Here is a 25561-nt window from a genome sequence, read left to right as displayed (position 1 = left end):
GTAAATTTTTCAATAAGTTTCTAAACTTTTGATCTATGATATATATATGCCGACATACTAAGGGGTTCTTCGTGGAAAACAAAATATTCATAAATCTGAAAAGTATTGGCAAGCAATCCATAAAGTAATTTACGGTCAAAGACTTGCTCAAAGTATATCTCCACAATATTATTAGAACTCACATCTAACAAGTGGATTCAAAGCTCAAAGAGCTATTAGACAAAAAAAAAAAATATTCATGTTCAACTCTATACAAAACAACAAAAAGTCGCAAAAGCATTTCTTGAACTTTTTTAAAAAATTGTTTTCTTTGTTCAAAAAAAAAAATTTGTTTTCTTTACAGTTAGGAAGACATATACACTGTAGTATAATTGAAATGAAATGAAGAAAAAAAAACCAAAAATTGTATAGAAAGGAGAGAAAAACAATACTATAAAATAAAGAGTAGTCAATAATTCATAGTAGCTTCTCTATAAATAGACATCCAAACACAAAAGAATTAAGCACATCGGAAACTTCCACTCTTCTTCTTATTCGTTCCATCCACTCACTTCATCCTCTCTCTCTCTCTCACTTGTTTCTCTCACTAGAGCAATGGGAATCTTCGATGACAGTAGCAAGACACTATGGGGAAGCATGACCCTTGGTTCTTCACGTTACGCTCTTAACGGCAAAATCATGCTCGCTTCCGTTATCATCCTCTTCGTCGCCGTCATCCTCATCCTCTGTTTCCACAGCTACGCCAGATGGCTATTCCGACGTCAAAACCGCCGTATTCGCCGCCGTATCAATGCTCATCTCCGATCGCTATCCGCCGCTCGAGACCCCACTCAATCATCCTCCCTCTCTCCTCTCGATCCGACGGTGCTCGAGAAGATCCCGATCTTCGTCTACTCCGTTGAAACCCACAAATCTCCGCCGGAGGAGTGCTCCGTTTGCTTGTCGGAGTTCGAAGAAGAAGACGAAGGACGTGTCCTTCCCAAATGCGGCCACGTGTTTCACGTTGACTGTATTGACACGTGGTTCCGGTCGAGATCTAGCTGTCCGCTTTGTAGAGCTCCGGTTCAACCCGAGCAGTCGTTTACTGAATCCGGTTTGAGGAATTCAGAACCGGTTGCTCCCGTTTTTCCATCGGTTAAGCCAATTGAGGATACCGAAGCCGGAAGCTCGTCATCATCGGACGAATCCGATTCATCGACGCCGTCTTCGTCGTCTGGTTCGCCGTTGAGGTTCCCGATGGAAGCTTGCGAGAGGGAACCGATTGATTTAGTCGGTATACTTGTTGAGATTCCCGGGGGAAATTGACGCTTCTAACTCCGGTTTACCCGGGGACAACGGATCTAATAATCGGGTTTCGATGAAGAGGATATGGGGTATTTGATTTGTTCCCTCACTCAAAATTGTTTGGAACTGAAGAGTCCGACCCGATAATTGGGGAACCGGGTGGGCAAGAGATGGAGTCGTAATTCGGATTCGTAACGATCGGCTAACCGAACCGGTAAGCGGGGCTACTCGGTCAATGTATGTACTGTCGTTTAAGTAGAGAAGCAAAGCAATCGCTAAGCCAAGCTCTCCCGCCAAAACGATTCTCTTTGTTCCTTTGTAATCTCTTAAAATGGTTTGTTACAGAGTTGTAATTAAAGTAAATAATTACGTTTTTATCATTGTAATTTTTTTAAAATAATATGTTCATTATTAACCGAATACTAAACTTAATTGTTTGTAAACCTTGTCATTCACTATTTCATTTACCCTTTTCGTTCATATGTTGTTTACTTGTTTCCATTGTACAAACTCTCGGGCACGCATGTAATCTGTGTGGTGAGAAAATGCATATCATATACATTGTACACCAGAATGTTCATTCAAGTAATTGCTGAGCCTAAATCAGAATGTTCCCGCTTATGAACTCTAGTGACAAAACTATCGGAAATTAAATTGAATTTATATACAACGATTGTGGTATTAGGTAGGATGGAGTTTTGGCACACTGGCACGTACTCAAACTGACGTGGACTCAAAGACTACGAGTGGGGGACCATCCGATTAACTCTCGCGTGCGTTGTGCATGTGTCAAGAACTAGATATCACTTGAAATAAAGTGGTTTACTTGATATATTTCATAGTTATTCTAACAAACACATTATAATGACGATGCATGCACCTTTCAGTTTTAAAAGCTATTCCTAGCGCACATGTCTCCAATTTTCAAATTCATTTGTGGGGACGAATGACCAACTTTATTATAAGGAATATTGATATATATAACATGTCGACCCATTTTTTTTGTTTGTAGAAAGTACAGTATTCGACTCTTCTTTTCTTTCTATAATCCTCACAATTGTTTAAATGAAAACATTCGACCATTAGACCTAAATCGATATTTGCAATTACCAAATTTCAGGACTGTAGCCTATTGATGCGGTTTGAGTCGGTATGTAAAGATTATGGATTCTATAGATCTGATTTTATAAAAAAATAACAGTTGTTGGGAAAAAAACCGTTGTAGATCGATAGTCAGTGCCCGTTATTACACTAGTATGTGTTAGTACCGTTGATGTTTTATGAAGCCGACGATACCTCGTTAGACACATATTTAAAGAGAGTATAATGAAAACGTTGCTTACATTAACATCTAGAGCAATCGTGCAGCAAGACCTGGTGCAAGATGATTATTAAACGTTGCCTACTAATTACTCGTGCCAGCACTGCACTTGTCTGCAATATAAGGAGAATACCGATTCTATGATATCATATCCAAGGAAAAGAAAATGTTATATACAAGGGAGAGACTTGGTTGCATGATTAATATAGTGCTGATTCATTGTGCTCTTGTGATTTTCGGAACTATACTACACAATTATTTAAATTATATCGTGCAAAGCAATCTATGGTTAATGACTAAAGCATTAATAGACTTGTAAACTATTGTTTATTTGAGTCTATAAAGATAGACAAATCGTTGTTTATGCATTCAGTAGACACGAGTCGACATAATAGCCACAAAATTACAAACAATCTCAAAGTAGCTTTATCATCAAGAAAAATTCTTATTAATATACATATTTATATATATATATGAATATGTTACCCTCACAATTTTATTAAATAAAATCGAAGAAAACATAACCAAAAAGATAGAATGCATTAGTAATGTAACGAATCAAATAGAATTGGTACAAAGAAACAAAGGACATTTTGAAGGGAAAAGTTTTCAAACAATAAATGGGTTAATGTGACCTCATATATAATATGCATGCAAGATAGTCATGATAATGATGTGATCATGATCAGTATTTGGGAGTGGTTGGAGCAGCCTTGTGACCAGTGAAGTAGAAAGGTCCGACGCTAAAGATCTTCAAGTTCTTGTCAGAGTGGTAACGGTATCCATACATCGACAATGGAACTCCTGTGAGACCCTTGTTGACATTGGTCGGGTTATTGCAAGTCTCGACCGGAGATGTGTAAAGTTTGACACGACAGTGAAGTAGGTCCTTGATGCTGGTCAACGACACATGGAAGTATCCCTTAGAATCAGTTGGATCGCTGTAGATCACAACATCCTTCTTGCTCTGTCCGTATGATCCTGGCTCGGAGCACACAATCTTGGCCTTTGCTCCTACATAAATTTAATTAAACGAGTTTTCTGATTAGTAATTTCTTTTTGATTAGTAATTTTGTTGTTTATATATAGATACTTTATTAGGGAAGCTTGAGTATGTATTTATACCTTGGATTGGGTAGGTTTCGTAACCGTTTTTGCAGAGGATGATGCCATCAACAACTTTAAGAATCTCTGGGACGTATGGTTTGGTGGGTGGAGTGTAGGTTGGTTTTGGGACATAAGGAGTTGGAGGAGAATAGCTTGGAGACTTTTTGTAGACCGGGGGAGAGAGAGTTGGCTTGTAAACCGGGGGAGAGAGAGTTGGCTTGTAAACCGGGGGAGAGAGAGTAGGCTTGTAAACCGGTGGAGTGTAGACTGGAGGTGGGAGGGTTGGTTTGTATGCTGGTGGAGTGTAAACCGGAGGTGGAAGCGTTGGTTTGGTGTAGACCGGAGGGGAAAGAGTTGGCTTGTAAACTGGTGGAGTGTAGACTGGAGGAGGGATAGTGGGTTTAGTGTAGACCGGAGGAGAGAGTGTAGGCTTGTAAACTGGAGGTGGGAGGGTGGGTTTTGGTTTGTATGTGGGTGGAGTGTAAACCGGTGGTGGGAGGGTTGGCTTGTATGTGGGTGGTGTGTATACCGGTGGTGGAAGGGTGGGTTTGTGAGCCGGCGTAGTGTAAACCGGAGGTGGAAGGGTTGGCTTGTGAACCGGTCGTGTGTAAACTGGAGGTGGGTGGGTTGGTTTGTAAGCTGGTGGAGTGTAAACCGGAGGAGTTGAGGGGGAGTAGTAATCAGCTGTGGCTATGGTAGCCAAAGAGAGGAGGAAGCAAATGGCCAAGGCGGCGCGTGTTACCGCCATTGTAGAGAACGTGGCCTACCTTTTGCCTTATGCTACCTCGTCTTTAGTGTTTGAAGTAGGATGAGAAAAAGGATTTCATCAAATGGGGTTTTATATGAAAATGTTAACGAGTGTTGATGAATTTTATAAGAATATTTAATGTTATCATCAATGGTGAACAGTCAAAAATCAGTTTTTTGGGATTCATTTTAGTGTGATGCACGATCAAAAACATGCTCCCCAATTACAACATACACACGGTGCCGGCCGAAAGGTACATAAGAACTGAAAAGGACGTTAATTTTAGGCTCAGAGATTTTGATAGGTCCATTAACTAATAAACAGAAATTGAGAGGCCTTCATAATCCCAGCTAACTTGATGAGGTAGCTATCTGATTCATGGCCCATGGGAGGCCTAAACGGCTAAACCAAAGTTGCAAGTTTCGCTGATAATATATTTGTCGTTTTCGTTTAATATTTACTCTAAGCATCAAAATATAATTGTTAGTTTATGAGTTGACCAAAAAAAATGTTAGTTCATGAAATCGAGATGTGAAATTACAGAATGAGGCCTAAACCAATGTTGCATGTTTCGCTGATAATTCCTTCTTCTTTATATTTTTAAAATATTAGTTGCATTTAACTTCAAAATAACCTTGTAGACAAATTATTCATATACGAAGTATATAAAATTACCTAAAAGCTGAATTATCAAAAAAAAATTATTCAATTATTTTTTATCTAAAACAATATGATATTTTATCTAAATTCTCAAATTAACAGATATTTTATATTTGACTTCTCCTGAGCTATTCTCAATCCCAAATTTCTTTTTTTTAAAGAGAGATTTTTTATCGAATTTATATTGTGTGACACATGAAAAAAACTAGAGAAAGAATCAAAGTCCTATCTGTTTGATTAGATAAAAACGTTAGATAGTATCACGTAACATTGCGGTATTTTACTTTCTTACTATTATCTTCTTTCATATTTATGCATGCTTTAAAAATCACTAGCTATGATATATTTTTTAGGTCTAATTCGTGACTTAACATTGCCATGTTGTCAGATGTAGCTGCATCGCCTCATCGGGTTTTAAACACACACAGAAAGAAAGAAAAAATATGGAGAGGAATAAGAAGAAGAAGATTGTTATTCAAAAAAAAAAAAAGAAGATTGTGATGTAGGATATATCGTGAGATCCTACATTACAAATGTGCATTAACAGAAAAAAAATACATGAAACAAGTTAAATCTTAAAGTAGGAGTTTAATGTATTTACAATATAGTGTAGTGGCAAAGGCTTCGTGACTCGGTGGCTAGTTCCTTGTCAAAAGTGTCGAGAAACTGATATATGGTTGTGACGGCAAGCAAGATACCAGTCCCTGAGCCAATAGCTCCGGTGAGGTCAGCAAGAACAGTGAGTGCACCAATGCACATTCCTCCAAAGGCGGCTGTTGTTGGGATGTAGCGGTTAAGCTCCTTGTGTAGATTGGAGTCTCTGTGCCCATCCATCCACATCCCTTGTTTCTTGAGCTGCTTGGCCACGTCTCTGGCGGAGGAACCCGAGACTTCAATCCATGTCTTTGATAGAAAGGCACAAGTAGAGAGCATGAAGACGATGTAGAAGAGTGTGTGGCAAGGATGAGCAGCCAGGCTTGATGGAGCTGTGATCAAGTAAGCGAGACCACCGACTGGTGTGGGTCCTCTCCACTGTCCCAGCAAGTTCACCAGGAAACTTCCGCTGAAGTTGTTGTAGAGAAGCTGAGAGATGAAGTAGAGATTTGAGACTAGAGCGGATTGGAGAATGATGGGCATGTTGGAGGTGTACAAGAGCTTGATCGGGTAGCCGCCGCCTTGTCGAGAGTTCTTTGACCAAAGAGGTAACACAACGCGGAAGCCTTGGAGGTAGACGACAATGAGGAAGACCAAGACTGTTGCAAGCAAGTTTGTAACGTTTGGAAGGCTCTGTCTGAAGAAAGCTTGTCGGATGCTTGACTTGGTTATGAGGTTATGGAAGAGCGAGATCAACGCGCCTTCAAACTCCTGTCCAGACCGTCCGATGTTGTTGAACGTAACGGGGCTAAAGGCTTTCCATATAACGCTCTCGCAGAGGCTAGTCGCTATGAAAAGGGAGATCGCTGAGCCAAGACCATACCCCTTTTGGAGAAGCTCGTCCAGACACTGAAGGATGACTCCGGCAAAGACAAGCTGGAGAACGATGAGAAGTGCGTTTCCCACGCCGAGCTGTGCGACTGGACCGTACATACCAGAGAGGACGTATGTCACGGCTTGACCTAAGGCGATCAGAACGCCGAGAAGCTTCTGAGCAGCGTTCAAGAGAGCATGATCCTCCTCATCGTTGACCTGAATAATCTTTGAGCCAGTCAAGAACTGCATCACGAGCCCTGATGTGATGATGGGACCGATACCGAGCTCCATGAGGGTGCCACGGCTCGAGGCGAGGATGGCACGCATCCAGTAGAATGGATCCGCGCCGGTGGTGGAGTGGATACCGTAGAGAGGAAGTTGACTACAAACGAGAAACACGAAGAGAGTGGTCAGGGTATAGATGACCTTCTCTCTCAATGGAACCTTCTTCTTCTTCTCAAAAGCACTCTGCACTTCTGGCAGATACGGCAAAAACGGTTTCACCATATCCAACACACGAAACCCTCCTCTTCTCATACTTTCGCTATCTGCCTACGTTTAGGTTGCTAAAAAAATAGGTTTTATCTTGTTCTTTCTTCTCTTCGTGTGCATGCTTTATATAATAATTTTGTTGAGAATAATCTTGAAGATAGCTTGATCCTCAAGCTAACCTAAAGTTATTTGAAATAGGAAATAAATTTTATCTAGGAGTTATCTAGATAAGCTATGTTTATTGTGATTAGGAATATTTAATCAACTAACTAATCAGTAATCCCACTTTTTTTTTTGCGGTAACAAATGTCGAAATACAATGGAAGTGCTTTACTTTTTGGTTAAGAACCAACCAGAGGACGACAAAAAAAAAACTAAAGTGTGACACTTGATATAACTCCCCACTCATCAAAAAGTGTCAAGCATTAAAGGAAAATGAAGTAAGCAAGGAGACCGACACCATCGTTCAGCCAGAAAGTACTCTTCTCAAGTGTCGTGTCCATCTTCCCTCTTTAGCTTTGCCATGTTTCAATCATTTTCCAATCATCTTCCCTCTTGGACTTTAATTACTGATTTGGATTAGGCGATAAAAAGTAGGATAACCTTGACAGCTCTGTAATTAAAAACATGTGGTTAAAAAAAGTTATGTACAACGTAGTTCCCTCAACAAATCTGAATGTATCTATTTTTATGTTTTTATTTCATCCACAAACGACGAACAATCACAATCGAATAGAATACAGAGGAAGAACACACAAAAAGGAAAAGAATTAATGAAAGTTTCATAAACCAGCTGAGACTATAAACCAAACCCCATATGTAACAGAGAATCAATGATCAACGTGAGTGTCTATACAAATCATAAGGTGCCCAAAGAGAATCAAGTGGACAAGGCCGTCTCGAATCTAACCGGAACCACGGTTTACCACTCCCAGACCAATGCAACAAACTAACCGGACCGGGATGAAGATCTCTGCAGCTCCCCTTCACGTTATCTCCACCGAGACCATGCTGATTCCACCGATGCTCAATCGGCGCAACATCCCCGGCGAAAACCAGCAAGAACGGAGGCAGAGACCCCAGCTCGTATATCCTATCGCTCTTCTGAACCTCCATCCACTTCTCAATCGCCTCCGTGTACCCCACGCGTCTCCATCTCTCCAGATCCATCACCATCACCCCCGTGTTGAAGTAGCACGGGCTCCTCCCTCTGAACTTGGCGGAGAACCGCTCCGAAGACCAGAACGCCGGCGTGAAGTACTTGGTGAAGTTCGCGCGGCAGTACTCCGGAGCTCCGATGGTTTTCGATCCCAGCCTCGTCCTCCAGAGCTTGGCGATGTCGTCGACGACGATCAGATCGGAATCGAGGTAGATCACGCGCCTCACGCACGGCTCTAACAGATCGGCGAGGTAGTTTCTAGCGTAGTTCAACGGCTGCTCGAGCGCTTGCCTCACGGAGGTGGAGATCAGCGTCCGTACGGTCTCCGGATCGAAGTAGTAGACCTTGAATTTCGATTCGGGGAAGGTGGAGCGTACCAAGGACTCTAGCTCGGGCTCGGAGACGAGGAAGTGGAAGAAGACGCTCTCGGGGCACGACGAGTGCTGGAGGATCGAATTAACGGCTGCGATTGAGCCACGTAGGTACTCGAAATCGAGAGTAATCGCGACTTGGACTAACGAAGGGTTGCAGACGCTGGAATCGATGTCGGTGATAGCGCAATCGGCGGCGTTGCGGAGCAGAGGGGATTTCCTGAAGGAGAATCTATGCGGCGAGGTTGGGAATCGGAGGTGGGAGGATCTGATAGCTTCGGCTGGGGGAAAGGATTGGAGGGAAGGAGAGAGGACGATGATAGCCAATAGGACGGAGAGTAAACCGGAGAATCGCATGATTCGGAGCATCGCGATTCTCTGTTTCTTCTTCTTGGATTTGAAATTGGATGCGCCGGGCGGCGGCGATGGAGGAGGCGGCTAGGGTTCCTTTGATGTCCGCGAATGTTTTTTGAAAATTCAAAGCAAAGAGAGAGAAAGGTGAGTGATGCATCTGATGGTAGACGAATCCAATAGTGGAAGTAAGAATCAAAATGGGATCGAAGATGACCTGAGAGGGGAGAAGAATAATTTCGAAATCGGAAGAAGAATGAAGAAAGGCGCAAGTTAAGGAGGGGCGGTGCTACGGTGCGCCACCGTCTGCTCTTTTACGCCCTCTCCTCTTTCTCTTCTTTTGGTTCTCTCTCTCTCTGTCTCTTTTTACTTTGATTTCTCCTTTGCCAACAAATAGATGGTATTCTACTTTGTTGTATTGTATGAAGGCTTGGCGTTTTTATGGAAGAATAATGTTTTGTATTTAGTATACAAATACATTGAATTTAACTAAAAGCATTCAATTCTTATACCCCTAAATGGAGAAAACTAATAGTTTTGGCATTGGACTGGGATATTTACTTTTGTTGAATTACTTTTTAATATGTCCAGGAATTATGAACTTACTTGAAATGATTTGGTATATGTCCTTAAATTAAATTAACCTTACAGAAACTTAAATTCTCATTAAAATGTTGATGTGTTCTACTTCTGAATTCTGATGTGCATTGTTTACTTAAAAACTAAACCTAAATTATTTATTCATTGGTAGCGTATAGATAAGAAGTACACTTGCTAACTAATTACCGGCTAAATACATTCTAACCAACAATGTTATAATTCATTTGGAACAAGTAGTTAGAGATCATTTAGCATACAGCTAATCTCTATGATAATTGTTTCCGTGCGAAGATATTTTAATTGCATTCTTATCTTAAGCAACTAAAACTTTATAGAACTTTGTTTATCAATGCGAGAAAGTGAAGTTTTTCGGATCAAGTGAACCCCATGATTTATGATTTACGTGACTCATGAGTGGTAGATAATAGGAACATTACTTTCCTGTGAACTATATAATACACAGTCTCCTTAACAACCCGTAATCATCTTCTCCTTCTATGAATTTTTAATATTGTAGTTGGAAACATAAATATTAATTACCAATATTATAGTTGATATGTCAATTCTGATAATGTTTCTATAAAACAACTATGTTCATTAGTAGAGACAAAGACGACTTAATATTGCACAAGTAAACTCATATTTCACTATTGATTACAACGATGAATGGTTCATGTGTTATTATTATTATTTTTTTTGTAACTTTGGTTCATGTGTTATTGTATAGCTATAGTATATATATTTCAAGAGTTTAGTTGAAATTGGACTCAGATACAAGACAAATTGGTGTAATCTGAAACCAATGGTATTCTAACTTGATGTTAAATTCATATGAACGTTTTATAATCATTATTTTTTCATACGGTAGATCAATCTATTAGGGTTCTCTTGATAAAATTTCAGCATTAAAAAAACATTTTGAGATTTTTGTTCAGTTTAGAACACTAAATTTTTAAAAAATATTTTTATAGGGGTATAATCTTTCTATTGCGTTTTAGGCGCCACAAAACTACAGACAGACACTGTACGTATCAAATCCGCTTAACACTCGGGTCACTACTCACTACCAGTGTCGTGCGAAGAATTTTAGGGGCTCAAGGCAAGTTTTAAAAATAAATTTATTTATTACCGTAATAAAAACAATTTTCTAATATGATATATTATTTTCACCAAATACACAAGTCTAATACTGTAAAAGAATAAGTTTATAACGTAAATATGTTATATTATATCATATAGAAAAAAATACACGAATTCAGAAAGTGAGTTAATTAATTTTCGTAGAAATGTTTTTTTCTTAAATAAGTCTAAACTACTAGACTAGAAATTATTTTAAATTTTGGGACCCCAAAAACAATCATATTAATTAGGGGCCTGAGTCGAATGCCTTTTTCAATACACTGTAGGCAATCTGCACACTACGATGGCTAAATTACTTACGGGTCATGTGGGAATTTTCATTAAATGTTTAGATGCTATAAGTAATTAACCTAATTAAATGTTTAGGATTTAGCAATATTCTACATTTTATTGACGTCGAGGAGAAAATACAAGTAAATATACGTGTGTAGATGTTCGACTGTAACATCAAACCTAAGCTTATGTACTTTCGTACTTAAATCAAACAAACTTTTTATCATGTAACTTTAGGTTTTTTTTTGTTTTGTTACGTTACTATAAAAATTAATCTTTAGTTCACCACGACTCCTACAGTTTTCCAAACCTGTAGGCCCATTGGAGGCTATTTGATACCCGGGAAAGTAATAATGAAGTAGCTATATTAAACCTGTAGGCCCATTGTAGGCTTGAATTTTATGAAGCACCAACTAGTTAAGATTTGACTAAACATGGTGGTGGTCCATCTTCAGGGACCATTTTGGTCCAATAATTTCTATATGAATACTAATTACGTGCCTGCTTTCGTTCATAAATACGAGAATAACACTTCCGTTCAGCAAAAGTGGTCAACCGAACTTCCACGAAATAGTCAACTAATTATAGGAACCAATTTAATACGTATAAATATTTACACACAAGACATGCACGGTACAACATCGAATCTTTACACTATTAAGAAGCATAGATTCAACAAAACTTGATAAATAAATGTAAAACCCCGTTAAATAAACAGAACTGTTTGGCCCACAATCAACCATCTACTTATTTCTTTCTTTTTTTTGTGTAATTTTGATACATATCAAAAGCAACTTTGCTATCAGCAATCTCGAAAAGTATATCAAACAAGTCAAGAATTTTGATTCTCTTTTATTATAAAGATAACAGATATTTGTTTTCATTTTTTTAATTACATAAGGACAGAAGAGACAGCAACAACCGCTGGTTCAGAAGGGAGCTTATTAGCTGTGTCGCGTTGCACGAGATTCCACTGCGCCTGCGCCATCAGTATGGACTTGTAAATCTCCACAAGCACTTTCTCATCATACTCCTTCATCTGACGCTGCCCGAAACCGGATCCACCGTATCCAGAAGCTCCGATGGCCCGTGAGTTCGCCAACCGCATCATCATATTAACATAAGAATCGCGTAACCAAACCAGAAGCTTCTTGGGCGACGCCCTTCTAAGAATCCTCAGTTTTGGCATAATCTTGATCCTCCAAAAGCGTTTCTTCCGGGTCGGATCCATTTTGACCTGTTTTCCACTCCTTCGACCCGGCGTTGATGACCCATCAAGCTTCTCGTATCCTCTCCACCTCCGCCAGTACCTCTTCGTTTTTATCTCCATTACACAATACACCCTTTCTCTAGACTCTAATCTTTATGTAAATATATTTGCTTATTTGTGTTTCCAGAGAGAGAGAGAACGAATGAGGAATTTAAGAAAGAGATGAGATTTATAATAATGACTAGGAAGACCAAAATGCACAAGTGTGTATGAAGCAGCAGGCACGTGATTAGTTAAACGCATATATGCGGTTATAATTTATAACTTATACTCTCTCCGTTCCTAAAAGATCCATATTGTAGTTTTTTCACACTTATTAAGAAAACATTTAAAATTATATTTTCCAATACATTGTTTTTTTTAATTAATTATTCCCAATAACTTTTAACTAATGAAATTTTATTAAACACAATTGTATTTTTTGAAAAGTACAATTTTTCATTAATTAATATTTTGGAAATGTAAAAAATGTATCTATTTGAAACAAATCTTTTTTCTAAAAATTGAATCTATAAGGAACAGAGGGAGTAAATATCAACGAATGCTCTGGGTAATGAATGAAGCAGCGTTATCGTTGATTGTTTTGGTCAACTAGCGTTGATTCCTTGTTTTGTCAACTATCGGCGATTATTATCTTGAGCTAATGTTATTGTATGCTCCTTGGGTTCTAACGAAAACCACATTAATTATTTAGACTTATAAGCGCAATGGCGTTTAGCGGGAGTGGATTGCTACTGCAATAATGGCGATGTGTGAGAGGGAGGGGGGGACGACACTTCCATGGGCCCATGTGACAACCTCTCCATCAACTAATTACTAAGTCGATGTAGAGGCTTATTTGTAATACACGCGTGTATATATGTTACTATGTAATGTAATGTAGAGTATTATTTGCATGCACAATTTTCTAAATTCTTATGTTTGTTCGTTTTTCATAAGTTAAGTATTTTAAGTGCAAGTAATCAATTGTAGCATGTTTTATATGGCGCTACATAACATCAGTACATTAACTTAACAAAAAAATATATCAGTACACTAATATTGTTATTGTGGGAAACATTTGCCTTTAAAAATAAACGTACAAAGCCAACATTATTGACCTAGCTGTGATCTCATCAATCCAAATATTCCCTCGTTGTGCGAATCACCTCACGTGGAAACTTCTCATATACACGCATGTGCACACGTAAGCATGCAATATTGCGTGTAAAACCAGCATATAAGAGCATGATTAACGAGAGTTCTTAGTGGAATATAAGAACTCGTTTCTTAACTTTTAACTAAAAGTATTAAAAATCGATTATTAAATATCTTTAAGAGTTAGGTTTTAGCATTTCTATTAAATATCTTTAAGAGAAATGTTCTAATATTTCGCTAAGAATTAACATCGGTCTCTTAACCGAGGTTTTTAACTTATGATTTGATATTTTTTTATTTTTTTTTTAACAATTTTCAGTTAAGAAACGGCTCTTATATCTCTTGTTTAAAAGACGTTTCTTTTAGCCGAAACTGAAATTTTCAGTTAAGAGACTACGGTTAATAATGATCTAAGAACTCTCATTAATGGTGCTCTTATATTATACCGCTACCTCGTTTAGTGATTCAACTCTCCCCATAACCACCACCCCCCAATATATCATCTTACTTAAGCCCAATAACTAGTTAGATTGTTCTGGCCTATTAAGTTACATACGAGCATGTATGTGGCCCATTAAGTTACATACGATCCTTACGATTAGAGACGAAGCACGATCTACGCACGATCATAGCTTAGCACGTGAAGCCACGTCTTTTCTTTTTTCACTTTACCTAAACAGCCTTTACCTATTTACTATATTGTCCCGCTAATTTTTTTTATTATTTCTTTTATTAATCAGGTATTATCTTATTTTCAATAAATATATAGATGTATTTTTTTTTTGGTTGGAGATTTATTTAGATATTACAATTATGAGAAAGATTACAAAGAAGATTCGATTACCGACAATACTATCTGTCTTATCAGGATCTACGCCTAACTACCTCATTTGAGCCGTCCTATGAAGATCAGACCTTGCCGGATTTACTTGCACCATGTTGAGAAACTCTTGTAAGCCTTTCTTCCGTAATCGCATAATTGTTGAATAAATCGTTCGCTCCGAGAATTGAAACCTGGATTTCCTGTGCAATCTGCAAAAAATTGCATAGTCTGGGATTTGAACCCCAGACCTGGGTGTAGAAGCCTTTAAATCATAACCACTAGGTTACGGTGCTTCCATAAATATATAGATGTATAGAAGTGATGATAGTTTTATGTACATGTCTGAACGACAAAAAATGCCCAGAGAAATTTCTACATCTCTAAAACAAAAAATATTCAGAAAAATCACAACTATATATATATATATTTTTTTTCTTTTTTTTTGTGAATAATCTAAGTTTAAAAACATTACTTATGATTCGATCCAAAAAAAAAACATTACTTATGACAAATAAACTATTTTAATCTTAACATCCTTAGCTAGAAGTACATGAGCAAGGTTAAATTCAAATATGTGAAAACTTGAAATCATGAACTGATTCGACATAAATACACGATCATGGCATTTTTCTCATTTCATTTATGGAGATCAGAGCATCTTTTTGAAATTCAAATTATTATGGTACATAAAATGTTATTTTCGCTAACAATAAATCAAGGATATCAAGAGAAACTAAGATATATGGTATGGGCAAGCTAGTAAATGGCATTGTAAATAGCATAACATCCATAGATTATTTTTCTTTATTCTATCAGATCAGCGTCAGCCTGCGGAATCTTAAGCAACAACCATGGCATTACCTACATGATCAAATTAATTACGTTAGAACTTTTAAAAATTTTATCCTGGTTGATTACCTTTTTATTCATGCAAACGACATGTCAGATGATTAAATAAAATTTAAATTTGTGCGCTAAAGATCGAGTACGTTGTAATTCACTTTTCTTTATAGGAAAACAGCATACGAATATTAACAATTAAAAAAGAAAAAAGTTTTTGAGAATCGCAATATAAATTTTATTTTTAAAACGTCAATAAATACAAAGAATAAAAAGCAGGATTCATACATACATACATACATACGCTGCATAATCTGCTCCCTCACCTCGTTCCTCGCGCTCTCTCTTCCTCTCTCTTTCCTTGAGAAACAAGCCAACACTCACAATCGATCTACTCTCTGATTCCTCCTATAGTACAATGGTTGTTATCGAGAGCTTTGGCCACGGCGAGCCAGAAACGCCGCGTTTCAGCGACGACCTTGGCTCAGGCTCAGCTTGCTCCACTCCCTTCGTCAGCGCTCCGTCAAGTCCCGGACGTAATCCACCGCCGGGTTATTTCTTCAGCGCGCCGTCGAGTCCGATGCATCATTTCTTCTTGTCCTCCGCTGCTCCGTCGGCGAATCCGAAGCTCGATTCGTCGTCTCCTTCCGGCGACTTCGAGTTTGATTTCTCCTCTCGGTTGTCTTCCAGCAGCGGTCCTCTAGGCGGCGTGCCGATGACCTCCGCGGAGGAGCTCTTCTCCAACGGCCAGATCAAGCCGATGAAGCTATCTTCCCATCTCCAGAGGCCTCAGCTCCTTGCGCCGCTTCTAGATCTGGAAACCGATGAGGAAGAGGCGAAACAAGACGGTAGGCGCGGGAGAGATCTGAAGCTGAGAAGCAGATCTGTTCACCGGAAAGCGAGATCTCTCTCTCCGCTCCGAAACGCAGCGTTTCAATGGAGCGAAGAGGAAGAGGGGAAAGGACTCGCGGGGGAGTGTATACGGAAGCTACAAGAAGATTACGAAGAGGACGAAGCTAAGATTAATGAAAACGTGACGTCAGCTGAAACGACGCCGTCTTGTTCTGCTTCTTCTTCTCGCTCTTCGTCGTACGGAAGAAACTCGAAGAAGTGGATCTTCCTCAAGGATCTGCTTCACCGAAGCAAAAGCGAAGGGAGAGGAAACGGCAAGGAGAAGTTCTGGTCCAACATCTCGTTCTCTCCTTCCAATCTCAAAGACAAGAAACTCAAATCAGAGGACGCAGCCAAGAAGCAGAAACAGAATCAACCGCCGCCGGCGGCGAAAAAGGCTCCGGTCACGGGGAAACCGACAAACGGAATAACGAAACGGCGAGGGTTGCAGCCGTCGGCTCACGAGCTGCATTACACTACGAACAGAGCTCAAGCGGAGGAGATGAAGAAGAGGACTTACTTGCCGTACAGGCATGGACTCTTCGGTTGTTTAGCGTTTAGTTCCAAAGGTTACAGTGCCTTGAACGGTTTAGCCCGAAGTTTAAACCCGGTTTCATCCGGTTAAAGTTCGTGTTGTGTTATAGATCAATTATTATTGTTAAGCAAATGTTTATGTATAGATCATGGATTCAGTAAATCCTTAAGTTATAAATAGTATATGTAAGATGATCACTCTAACTCTCTGTTGTTAGATATTGATTCTCTGTAGTTCTTGGGAATGATTTCAGAATCTAAAATTTTACAGTGGTGTTGTAATAGTTTTGTGTCATTTTTTATTTATTCTTAAGAAGTTAAGGTTAAGAACCAACAATGGTGGTGGGGTTTTTGGTTTGTTATATGGGAGAGAGAGAGAAATTATTTTTTGTAAGTACTCTGTGAGATCTGCGGAAGAGAAATAAAAAAATCGGATCGGGGCCATGAGTGAGTTGTGTTTTGGAGTAATGTGTGTGTAGAGTTAAGAGAGCATCTTCATCATCTTCGTGATGACCCATTTGTGGTTTGTCTTATTAAAATTTGGTGATTGAAACTGTATCTTTCAAGTCTTATCTATTTGGCCTTTAGCTAAATAACATATGCTTTTATGATTAATATTTCTACTTGTTCTTTGGATTTTTGTTTTGGATATTATCTTTTAGACTTGATTAAATTGAGTAATATACATACCTCTTGATGACAAGAAGCCTACCTACCGTGATTAATGTATGAGGTTTTTTATTATCACACTCGCTTGGTTAACACGACATATACATACATGCTTTTAGTTGTTTTTTCTTCTTTTTGGAATTCATGCTCTTATTGTTCCTATGTGATATTTACTTTTCATTACCATTGTAGCCAAACTAAAAACTCCAAATTGCGTCTTTACTTGATTTGATTAATCAAAATCAAATCCAAATTGATTATAGAAGCAACAAAAAGAAGATGAAAGAGATGTATGTTAATCCAAACTAATATGTGTCAAATCAATCTGGAGTTTGAGAACTAAATCCAAATGGAATACACACTGTTCTACGGTTGATCAGATTTGTGTAGATATGCAAAGCTAATCTCATTCCTATATGTAGCTATGAATTTTATTTTAATGGCTTTCGGTTTTGCTACACAACCCATAGCTAATACTAATAATGATTTTTAGTTGAAAGACAATTTATAACGAGTTACGAATATGTAACAGTGTTTTTCTCTGATGCCCGGCTGCGGCAACAGTTGTAGTTGAAAAACATCAAATATTAAATGCGATTACGTGCACGTATAGCGACCTAAGAAAATCTACGCCGCACATCAACAAAACATATTTAGCTGTCTTATCTATATCTAAAATATACAATTCAACCCACATGAGCTTGTCTGTATTTTGGACCCGGTGCTGCATCTAGTACACTCGCTTATAGTCTTATACACAACTGCTACTACGAGAGCTATCATCTTTTATCTGATTAAATTACACAAAAAATTGTTGAATGAGGAAAATTTAGTGGATAATATACACATATATACCATCCACTAATTATACATTCCCCACTCAAAACCTATATGTAACTTCTCTGATTACTTTTGTGAGATTAGAAAAAGGGCCATGTGGGTTGTCCTAGTTGTCTTGTAAGAGAAGAGTATTAAGAACAGAGGAGGTCCATACTTAACATGACCCACTCATATATATGAAAAGTAAGAATCTCACTTCTTTTTCTCTTCTCCATAAGACTCCAATGAGGGTAACAACTTGGGCCAAATTATTCAAAAGACAGTCTTGTCATGGGACTTTAATGCTTTTTAAAGAGTTTTTACAGGAGATCTTTTTAAAATTGAATCGTCAATCTGTTGCTAAAAAAAAAAGAGAATCGTCAGTCCCATGTCATATCATAGTATTTACATTTTTTCTCCAAAAAGAACAGCGGAGATAATGGGATTAAATCAGAGAAACCATATACTCCATCCATTTTATAATACGTAATGTTTTGAATTAGAACATCTTTAATTCACCTCTATATTTGTCTCTATTATAGCATTTAGAAGTAAAATCACTTCAATTCTACTCTATTTCTTTCTCTAAAATAGAAATTGCTATTTTCACCTCTATATTTAGAGGAAAAAAATAGCATTCTTCTATAATAGAACGTATTTTTTTATTCACAAAATAATTTTTTAACTTTCTACTTTAAAAAATTAGAACCAAAATAAATATCTTTTAGTGAAAATGTACCGTTTATATAAATATATAATCATACTTTTATGTAAATAATAGTTTCTATAAAAAGATTCAATGTAAATAATATCATAATTTTATGAATGTTAAATTAAATTAGATTGGTTTTCAACTTTCACAAATAAAATGTACTATTTGTAAAATTAGAAAAGAATATATTAAGAATATTCTTTTTTAGAGAAATAAATAGAGGAATACATTGGAGACAAACTCATCTCTATTAGAGTTTCTCTATTTTAGAGAGAAAAATAAGGAAATACATTGGAGATGATCTTTGTATATTAAAAAAATTACATTTAAAAAAACATTTTTAAAATATAATTTTTAAATCAGTTAATCCCTTATAAAAAATACCGTAAAAATATAATTGGTTGAACAGTTTTAAATAAAGTTAAAATTAATCTTGAATAAAATACGCATTTTAAAATATTATCTATATTAAAAGAAACGAAAGGAATAATTATTAGGGCACAAACACACAAGTTGCAACCAGTGACGTCGGATGAGTCACATCAATCAATCTACAACAGCACTGGATCGCTCAGCTGCGATGGTCTGATTTGCCTCACTGTTTATGTGTGGGAACTTTCTATTCCGTAAACCAATGGTGTCATCTGTAATTTATATTTTGTTCTAGAATAAAATAATATTATTCACTAGGTCTTCCGTATATGGGCCTTTTAACCAAGCCCATTAAAGTAAACAAAATGGACACATTTTAGGTGGAGTTATAGGCCATCTTGAACGTAAATGAGGCAGCGAGTCTGCGGTCATTTATCCACGTGACTGATATTAATTGGTTAGATTTGTGAGAGACTTAGTCCTGATTGGTTAAGCATTGCAATGTACACGTAATCTCGTCACTGGGGGTTCGAATCCTAAAATGTGTTTTGGAATCCTTCCTTCTGAGAAAGAGGGAAGTGACAGATTCGAGTTATGGAATCTCAGATTGGTGTAACCGTAAGGGTTGAAAGGCCTTGGGAGAGTAGAGTAGGATCCTCTTCTGATTTCCGTTTCCAATGGCGACTCGGTGGTCAGAGCTATGTATCGTCTTGTTCGCACTCTCTTACGCCATCTGCGTCATTGCAGGGTAAAGCACATCTTTCGAAATGCGGATGTATGTATTCCGTCTGTGTGAATATGTCATAATGCGTGTTTGTGAAATTTCAGGAAGAGCTACTACGATGTGCTGCAAGTGCCGAAAGGTGCCTCTGACGAACAGATCAAGAGAGCTTATAGGAAACTCGCTTTGAAGTATCATCCCGATAAGAATCCGGGAAACGACGAAGCCACTCGCAAATTCGCTGACATCAACAACGGTAGATTACCGTTTATGTCGTTTTTAAATTGATTGAATGGTGTCTGAGTTGATGATGTAACAGCTTATGAAGTGCTGTCGGATGAGGAGAAGAGGGAGATTTATAACAAGTATGGTGAAGAAGGTCTTAAACAGCATGCTGCTAATGGTGGACGTGGTGGTGGAGGAGGCATGAACATGCAGGACATCTTTAGCCAGTAAGTTTCTGTCCTTTTAGATTTTCAGAGTCTATACATGTCTAAGCATTGGAGGGATCAATGGAATAAAGACTAATGGTGTTGACGTTGGTTCTTGTTTCCTCTTTTATCGGAAGATCGTTATGGTATCTCTTTAGGTTCTAACTAGTTGTACAAGATTTGCGGTTATCAGATCACATTCTGTGAATAATAGAAAACATAATAGTGGCTAAGGTTTCCTTCGAGCACCTGCGTTTGGGTTTAGGAACACATTTGCATGAGAGAGATTATGTATGGATAGAGAATCTAAGTGGATACCATATCATATTTGGGTAGAAGTGAAGTGATTTCTTTGTATGGATAGTGGATAGATACCAATGAATTTCGTAACGTCTGGGTCTCTGATGTAGTGCGATAGTTCCTAAATTTTGTTTTCGTTTCAACTTTGGGGTTAAAATGTGCCTATTAGGTTCTTTGGTGGTGGTGGTTCGATGGAGGAAGAAGAGAAGGTTGTCAAGGGTGATGACGTCATTGTCGAACTTGAGGCCACTCTTGAAGATTTGTACATGGGAGGCTCTATGAAGGTATGCTAAGCTGCTTGGGCTTCATAACTTAATCAGTGAATATGATTTCATAGTGTCATACTTTTCGTTTGAAAGATACTTTGGTTAGAGTAACTCGGTTCTTAGACAAATATGATATGAATTGCCTTAACTTTTGGTTTCTAAATGAGGATGTCCCACGGTGATTTATCAGGTATGGAGGGAGAAGAATGTTATAAAACCAGCTCCTGGAAAGAGAAAGTGCAACTGCAGGGATGAGGTTTATCACAGGCAAATTGGTCCTGGAATGTTCCAACAGATGACCGAGCAGGTAAGGCAGATCTATTCAAGCCCTCTCAATCCATTCTATTGAGTCCAATATCAAGCCCACCTGTCTGAAAACATATCTGGTTCCTGTCAGGTCTGTGACAAATGCCCAAATGTTAAGTTCGAACGGGAAGGATACTTTGTCACAGTTGATATTGAGAAAGGAATGAAAGACGGAGAAGTAAGCCTCCAAACTCTACTCTTCAACTCACGCTGAAACTCACTGCGAGCTTATTGTTATCTCTTTCAGGAAGTGTCTTTCTACGAAGATGGTGAACCTATTCTCGATGGTGAACCTGGTGACCTTAAGGTTAGCCTCTTGCCCTAAGTTTCCCTAATCCTTCATTTCATGTGGCTTCAAGATCAGAAAAAATAACCATTATTGTACATTTGACAGTTCCGAATCAAAACTGCACCACATGCCCGTTTCAGGAGAGATGGCAACGATCTACACATGACCGTCAACATTACACTGGTACATACATATTCCACTAACATCTTATGTATCTCTACGTCGTAAACCAACAGCTTATCTGTTTACTGCTTTTTTTTAAAAAATAAACATCTTTCAGGTTGAGGCGCTAGTTGGGTTTGAGAAATCATTCAAACACTTGGATGAGCACGAAGTTGACATCAGTTCCAAGGTAACACTGCATTCTTTCTACAACACAAGACACTCTATATTGATCATCTAATTGTTATTTTGGGTTGAATGAATATGGTCTGTGTGTGGTAACAGGGAATTACAAAGCCCAAGGAAGTGAAGAAGTTCAAAGGAGAAGGAATGCCACTTCACTTCAGCACAAAGAAAGGCAACCTCTTCGTCACTTTCGAGGTTTTGTTCCCTTCTTCTCTCACTGAGGATCAGAAGAAAAAGATTAAAGAAGTCTTGGCTTGAAACTACTATCTCTCTGGAAATTTGAAATTTGGGGTTTAAATAGAACTTTGATGATCTTTTTATGTAACACGACTAGGTTTTAATATAGAAAAAAGGGGAGAGAAAAAGGAAGATGAGAAAAGCCACAAGGAGGTTTTGTTTATATATATCTTTTGGTTTTGTTGATCAAATTAGTGCATTTTTATGATTCATCTAAACCTTGGATTATTCAGTATCAGAAATTGAAGTATCTCACATCACATGATCATACAACAGTAACAAATGTCTGGTTTTCATAGAAAACTAATGCAAAAAATTAAAAAATTTAGTATGTTGTTTCATTTTAAAATAAAGGGGATTTGCACTAGATAGCAAAAATATAGGAGATAATTAGGTAGATGGGTAAGACACTGTATTTTTTTAGGTAATACCAAGACAGTCCTTATTTCTACAGGAAAAGCAAAGTACAGTATCTGTTACACGTCAGACGTGATTACTTAAAACAGACGGTTGCCCACAAAAAGTGTCAATAATGCAAAGAATTAAGACTTTCTTTCTCTTTTATGCAAAAAAAAAACTAAAGGGATCTGTAATAATATTATTCCCCAAATCGATCTCAATTCCCAGTTCCTCCAAACAACCTACGGGAGTAGGTGAGTACGAGTACGGCAAGTAGCATCAGTCTCATCCTCAAATCATATGGATTCCGAGTCACCGACATTAAAATTGGTCTCTTTTCTCTCCTTATTACAATAACCTTTGTTGTTTCTTTCATGTGTGTAATAACGAACATGTGTTCTGTTTCTTATGTTTTCTTCAAGCACAGTTTGTTTCTTTTCTTTCATTTTTGCTTTTGATTTTTTTTCTTCCAATGAAAAAGAAAGTTTCAGATTCAATTCCCGGTTCCTCCAAACAACCTAGGGAGTAGGTGACTACGAGAATCGTAAGATTAGAGAAAAAATGTTGGCAAATCTCAGCCATTACTCATCTCCACCGGGTTCACCTAACGAAGTCCCTGTAAGTCGACAAAAATAATATTCAGACAATTATACTCGAATCCAGTTTCTATACTTTGTACATGGTTTTATGTATATACTCAAATCCGGTTTCTATTAGTTGTACCCGGTTTTTATGTATAGGCAACTACGGTTTCTCCTCTTCGAAAATATCTTATCCTCACCGAAAATATCTTCTCCTCTTCTCTTCACTTCTCCTCTCTAAAAATATCTTACAACTCTTCTCTCACCAATTTGGAAAAATATAACTGATTTTGTACACTTATTTACTTTTTCAATCGGTTCAAAAATAAAACTAATAAATAATCATAACTGTCAGTTGCAGGTTACTTGTAAAATATATCAAAACTCTTCTCTCTTTAATTTTTATAGATACATCCGGTTGCAATAACTAATATCATAGTTTTAAAAGAATGTAGCCGGTTTCGCTAAGTGTATTGCGTTTTGAATACAAATTTAATTATTTGCGAGTAACCCGGGTAACAGGTAACGAGGAAGGTGTGGGTAAAGGAGATAATTGGCAACTCATGGAAAAATTGTCATGGTTCGCCAATTATTAAAAAGTTTGCATAGATCTGCAATTACCATGCTGAATTTTGATTTCTAGCTAAATAGGCCTAAAATAAATTAACAAAAACAGGTTAATATATGCTTTATTTTTCACCAGCTCTTGTGCTCGCACCAGATGATCTTTAATCTTCTTCAGAACATGATTCTTTTCCTTTTAACATTTCTTCCAACTCAAAGTTCTTGGTGGAACCATATTCAAACTGCAGTAACTGTGGTGGTTCTCGGCCATACACCACTTTAAAAGGATTTCTGCAGCGACGTATGGTATGATGTATTGTACCATAGTTGAACCCAATGCAAGAACCGTTGCCATGACTTGGGATGTGTTGAAGTAAAACATCTGAGGTAAGTCTACTTATAGTGATGTAATCATCAAAACAAAGCAAATCGAAATATTAATATTATAACCGTAAAACCTACTCTACTTATAGTGATGTAATCATCACGTCTTCATTTAACCAACGAGAGTCGCATATATTTTTAAAAACCATATTATAGTACTATAGTAGACTTTGGCTATAGTTAATGGTAGTTATATATATTTCATCAATCTAACTTATGAATTGTGTGTTGGACATTGCTTTCCTGTGGAAAATTTCAGAAAAAAAAAACTCAAAATTTAAAAATAAAGCATGAGACCAAATGCAATTTGATATTTTCTTAGGAGGCATCTTCCCGGAATGTCCCACCCGTGAAAGAACAGAGAAACAAAACGTGCTTCCATTATAAAACTGCCAGCTGGCATCAGAGATTGCTTTCAAAAATAAAAAGATTTGCTCAAAAGTTATTGGGATATCTTACTTTTTTTTAATTATTAAAAAAATATAGAAAAAGCCTTCGCCAGCTCATCACCACCATCATCATCATCTCCTCCTTTAAAAAGAACCCTAGGGACTACTTCATCGCCTTCTTTCGTTTCGCCTTTGATCTATAGCCTTTTTGTTTTTGCGTTTTCTTTCGATCAGCTAAGTTTCGATCCATTCTTGTTCTCGCTTTTCAAATATCTTCTCCTCCTTCGCTTGATTCCTTCTGTTCTCAGATCTATTCTTCGTTTGATTTCAGATCTAGATCTAGGGTTTGTTCGAATAAAAATTGGGGGAATTTGAAAAAAGAAGGAATGATTACAGATTCTCTATGAGCTACTCAGTTCTTCTTCGTCGTATTCGCATAGTACACTCTTTCTCCGTCGTTTATCTCTACTACACCTACGTCTTCTCATGAACTAATCGTCTCCAATCTCATCTCAAATAAAACATTTCTGAGTTTTTTTTCTTTCCATACAATCTAAGCGATTCTTTGATAGATTAGAGAGCGGCTGTGTGTGTAGAATTTGGGGGTAATTTATAGGGATTTAGAAGAAAAAAATTATATTATTTAATTTTGGTGAGGAAAAAGTCAAAAAGTCAACGGAAATGGGGTCGAAAAGTCCTGATTCCGACAACGATCCGCGGTACGCTTCCGTCACGGACGAGAGGAAGAGGAAGAGAATGATCTCCAACAGAGAGTCCGCTCGGAGATCAAGGATGAGGAAGCAGAAGCAGCTCGGCGATCTAATCAACGAGGTCACTGTGCTCAAGAACGATAACGCTAAGATCACTGAGCAGGTTGATGCGGCGACGAGGAGGTACGTGGAGATGGAGTCCAAGAACGATGTCTTGAGAGCGCAAGAGGTGGAGCTGACGGAGAGGCTGAGGTCGTTGAACTCTGTGCTGGAGATGGTTGAGGAGATTAGTGGTCAGGCTTTGGATATTCCTGAGATTCAGAACCCTTGGCAGATTCCTTGTCCGATCATGCAAACCAATCATGGCTTCTGCTGATATGTTTGAATGCATTGTCTTGTCCGTTCGAGTTTTGTAACAACTAGAGTCATTCGTGTGTGTCGTCTTTATACAACTTCAGTCTCTTGTTTTTCAGTTATTTCAGTTTGTGTGGTCTTGCGGTTGTCTTTTATTCTTGTGTCGGCTTATTACATAAGATAAGGTTGTCATGTATTTGTGTTTCTTAATGAATTCAAGCTTTGTGTTGTTTTTCTTA

At 37.8% G+C, this 25561-nt stretch overlaps 7 protein-coding genes and 1 pseudogene across 8 annotated transcripts; 4 read left to right on the top strand and 4 right to left on the bottom strand.

The window, feature by feature from the left end:
• Positions 1 to 331: 331 nt before the first annotated feature.
• On the top strand, positions 332 to 1764 carry LOC103830366 (RING-H2 finger protein ATL5). Its single transcript, XM_009106145.3, has one exon. The coding sequence runs from the start codon at positions 595 to 597 to the stop codon at positions 1303 to 1305; it is 711 nt and encodes a 236-aa protein (XP_009104393.2). The 5' UTR covers positions 332 to 594; the 3' UTR covers positions 1306 to 1764.
• A 1073-nt stretch (positions 1765 to 2837) lies between these two features.
• LOC103830365 (proline-rich protein 3) lies at positions 2838 to 4510 on the bottom strand. Its single transcript, XM_009106144.3, has 2 exons — positions 3731 to 4510; positions 2838 to 3619 (listed from the first exon to the last, which is right to left on the bottom strand). The coding sequence occupies exons 1-2, from the start codon at positions 4458 to 4460 to the stop codon at positions 3291 to 3293; spliced, it is 1059 nt and encodes a 352-aa protein (XP_009104392.2). The 5' UTR covers positions 4461 to 4510; the 3' UTR covers positions 2838 to 3290.
• Positions 4511 to 5667: 1157 nt separating this feature from the next.
• LOC103830364 (protein transport protein Sec61 subunit alpha) lies at positions 5668 to 7469 on the bottom strand. The gene has a single exon (XM_009106143.3). The coding sequence runs from the start codon at positions 7125 to 7127 to the stop codon at positions 5718 to 5720; it is 1410 nt and encodes a 469-aa protein (XP_009104391.1). The 5' UTR covers positions 7128 to 7469; the 3' UTR covers positions 5668 to 5717.
• A 229-nt stretch (positions 7470 to 7698) lies between these two features.
• Positions 7699 to 9425, bottom strand: LOC103830363 (probable galacturonosyltransferase-like 7). Its single transcript, XM_033275671.1, has 2 exons — positions 9026 to 9425; positions 7699 to 8981 (listed from the first exon to the last, which is right to left on the bottom strand). The coding sequence occupies exon 2, from the start codon at positions 8979 to 8981 to the stop codon at positions 7920 to 7922; it is 1062 nt and encodes a 353-aa protein (XP_033131562.1). The 5' UTR covers positions 9026 to 9425; the 3' UTR covers positions 7699 to 7919.
• Positions 9426 to 11699: 2274 nt separating this feature from the next.
• LOC103830362 lies at positions 11700 to 12541 on the bottom strand. Its single transcript, XM_009106140.3, has one exon. The coding sequence runs from the start codon at positions 12304 to 12306 to the stop codon at positions 11869 to 11871; it is 438 nt and encodes a 145-aa protein (XP_009104388.1). The 5' UTR covers positions 12307 to 12541; the 3' UTR covers positions 11700 to 11868.
• Positions 12542 to 15247: 2706 nt separating this feature from the next.
• LOC103830361 lies at positions 15248 to 16755 on the top strand. Its single transcript, XM_009106139.2, has one exon. The coding sequence runs from the start codon at positions 15465 to 15467 to the stop codon at positions 16560 to 16562; it is 1098 nt and encodes a 365-aa protein (XP_009104387.1). The 5' UTR covers positions 15248 to 15464; the 3' UTR covers positions 16563 to 16755.
• A 2289-nt stretch (positions 16756 to 19044) lies between these two features.
• LOC103830360 (dnaJ protein ERDJ3B) lies at positions 19045 to 25554 on the top strand. Its single transcript, XM_033275672.1, has 10 exons — positions 19045 to 19791; positions 19872 to 20020; positions 20084 to 20216; positions 20665 to 20779; positions 20952 to 21068; positions 21159 to 21245; positions 21315 to 21374; positions 21462 to 21539; positions 21637 to 21708; positions 21804 to 25554. The coding sequence occupies exons 1-10, from the start codon at positions 19721 to 19723 to the stop codon at positions 21960 to 21962; spliced, it is 1041 nt and encodes a 346-aa protein (XP_033131563.1). The 5' UTR covers positions 19045 to 19720; the 3' UTR covers positions 21963 to 25554.
• On the top strand, positions 24872 to 25561 carry LOC103830358 (annotated as a pseudogene). Its single transcript, XR_001955424.2, has one exon. The product of XR_001955424.2 is annotated as a bZIP transcription factor 53-like (transcript).

This window comes from Brassica rapa, chromosome A07 (genome assembly GCF_000309985.2).
Source record: "Brassica rapa cultivar Chiifu-401-42 chromosome A07, CAAS_Brap_v3.01, whole genome shotgun sequence".
NCBI classification, from domain to species: Eukaryota; Viridiplantae; Streptophyta; class Magnoliopsida; order Brassicales; family Brassicaceae; genus Brassica; species Brassica rapa.
Note: the sequence above shows the minus strand (reverse complement) of the source record. Positions and strands in the feature narration are given on the sequence as shown.

What these genes read in the sequence shown, in the direction of transcription:
- LOC103830366 (XM_009106145.3), top strand. Translation starts at nt 595, where the DNA reads ATGGGAATCTTCGATGACAGTAGCAAGACACTATGGGGAAGCATGACC.
- LOC103830365 (XM_009106144.3), bottom strand. Translation starts at nt 4,460, where the DNA reads ATGGCGGTAACACGCGCCGCCTTGGCCATTTGCTTCCTCCTCTCTTTG. An exon ending in CGAAACCTACCCAATCCAAG is followed by an intron (nt 3,620 to 3,730) that starts GTATAAATACAT and finishes AAATTTATGTAG; the next exon opens with GAGCAAAGGCCAAGATTGTG.
- LOC103830364 (XM_009106143.3), bottom strand. Translation starts at nt 7,127, where the DNA reads ATGAGAAGAGGAGGGTTTCGTGTGTTGGATATGGTGAAACCGTTTTTG.
- LOC103830363 (XM_033275671.1), bottom strand. Translation starts at nt 8,981, where the DNA reads ATGCTCCGAATCATGCGATTCTCCGGTTTACTCTCCGTCCTATTGGCT.
- LOC103830362 (XM_009106140.3), bottom strand. Translation starts at nt 12,306, where the DNA reads ATGGAGATAAAAACGAAGAGGTACTGGCGGAGGTGGAGAGGATACGAG.
- LOC103830361 (XM_009106139.2), top strand. Translation starts at nt 15,465, where the DNA reads ATGGTTGTTATCGAGAGCTTTGGCCACGGCGAGCCAGAAACGCCGCGT.
- LOC103830360 (XM_033275672.1), top strand. Translation starts at nt 19,721, where the DNA reads ATGGCGACTCGGTGGTCAGAGCTATGTATCGTCTTGTTCGCACTCTCT. An exon ending in ATGCAGGACATCTTTAGCCA is followed by an intron (nt 20,217 to 20,664) that starts GTAAGTTTCTGT and finishes TGTGCCTATTAG; the next exon opens with GTTCTTTGGTGGTGGTGGTT. An exon ending in ACATGGGAGGCTCTATGAAG is followed by an intron (nt 20,780 to 20,951) that starts GTATGCTAAGCT and finishes GTGATTTATCAG; the next exon opens with GTATGGAGGGAGAAGAATGT.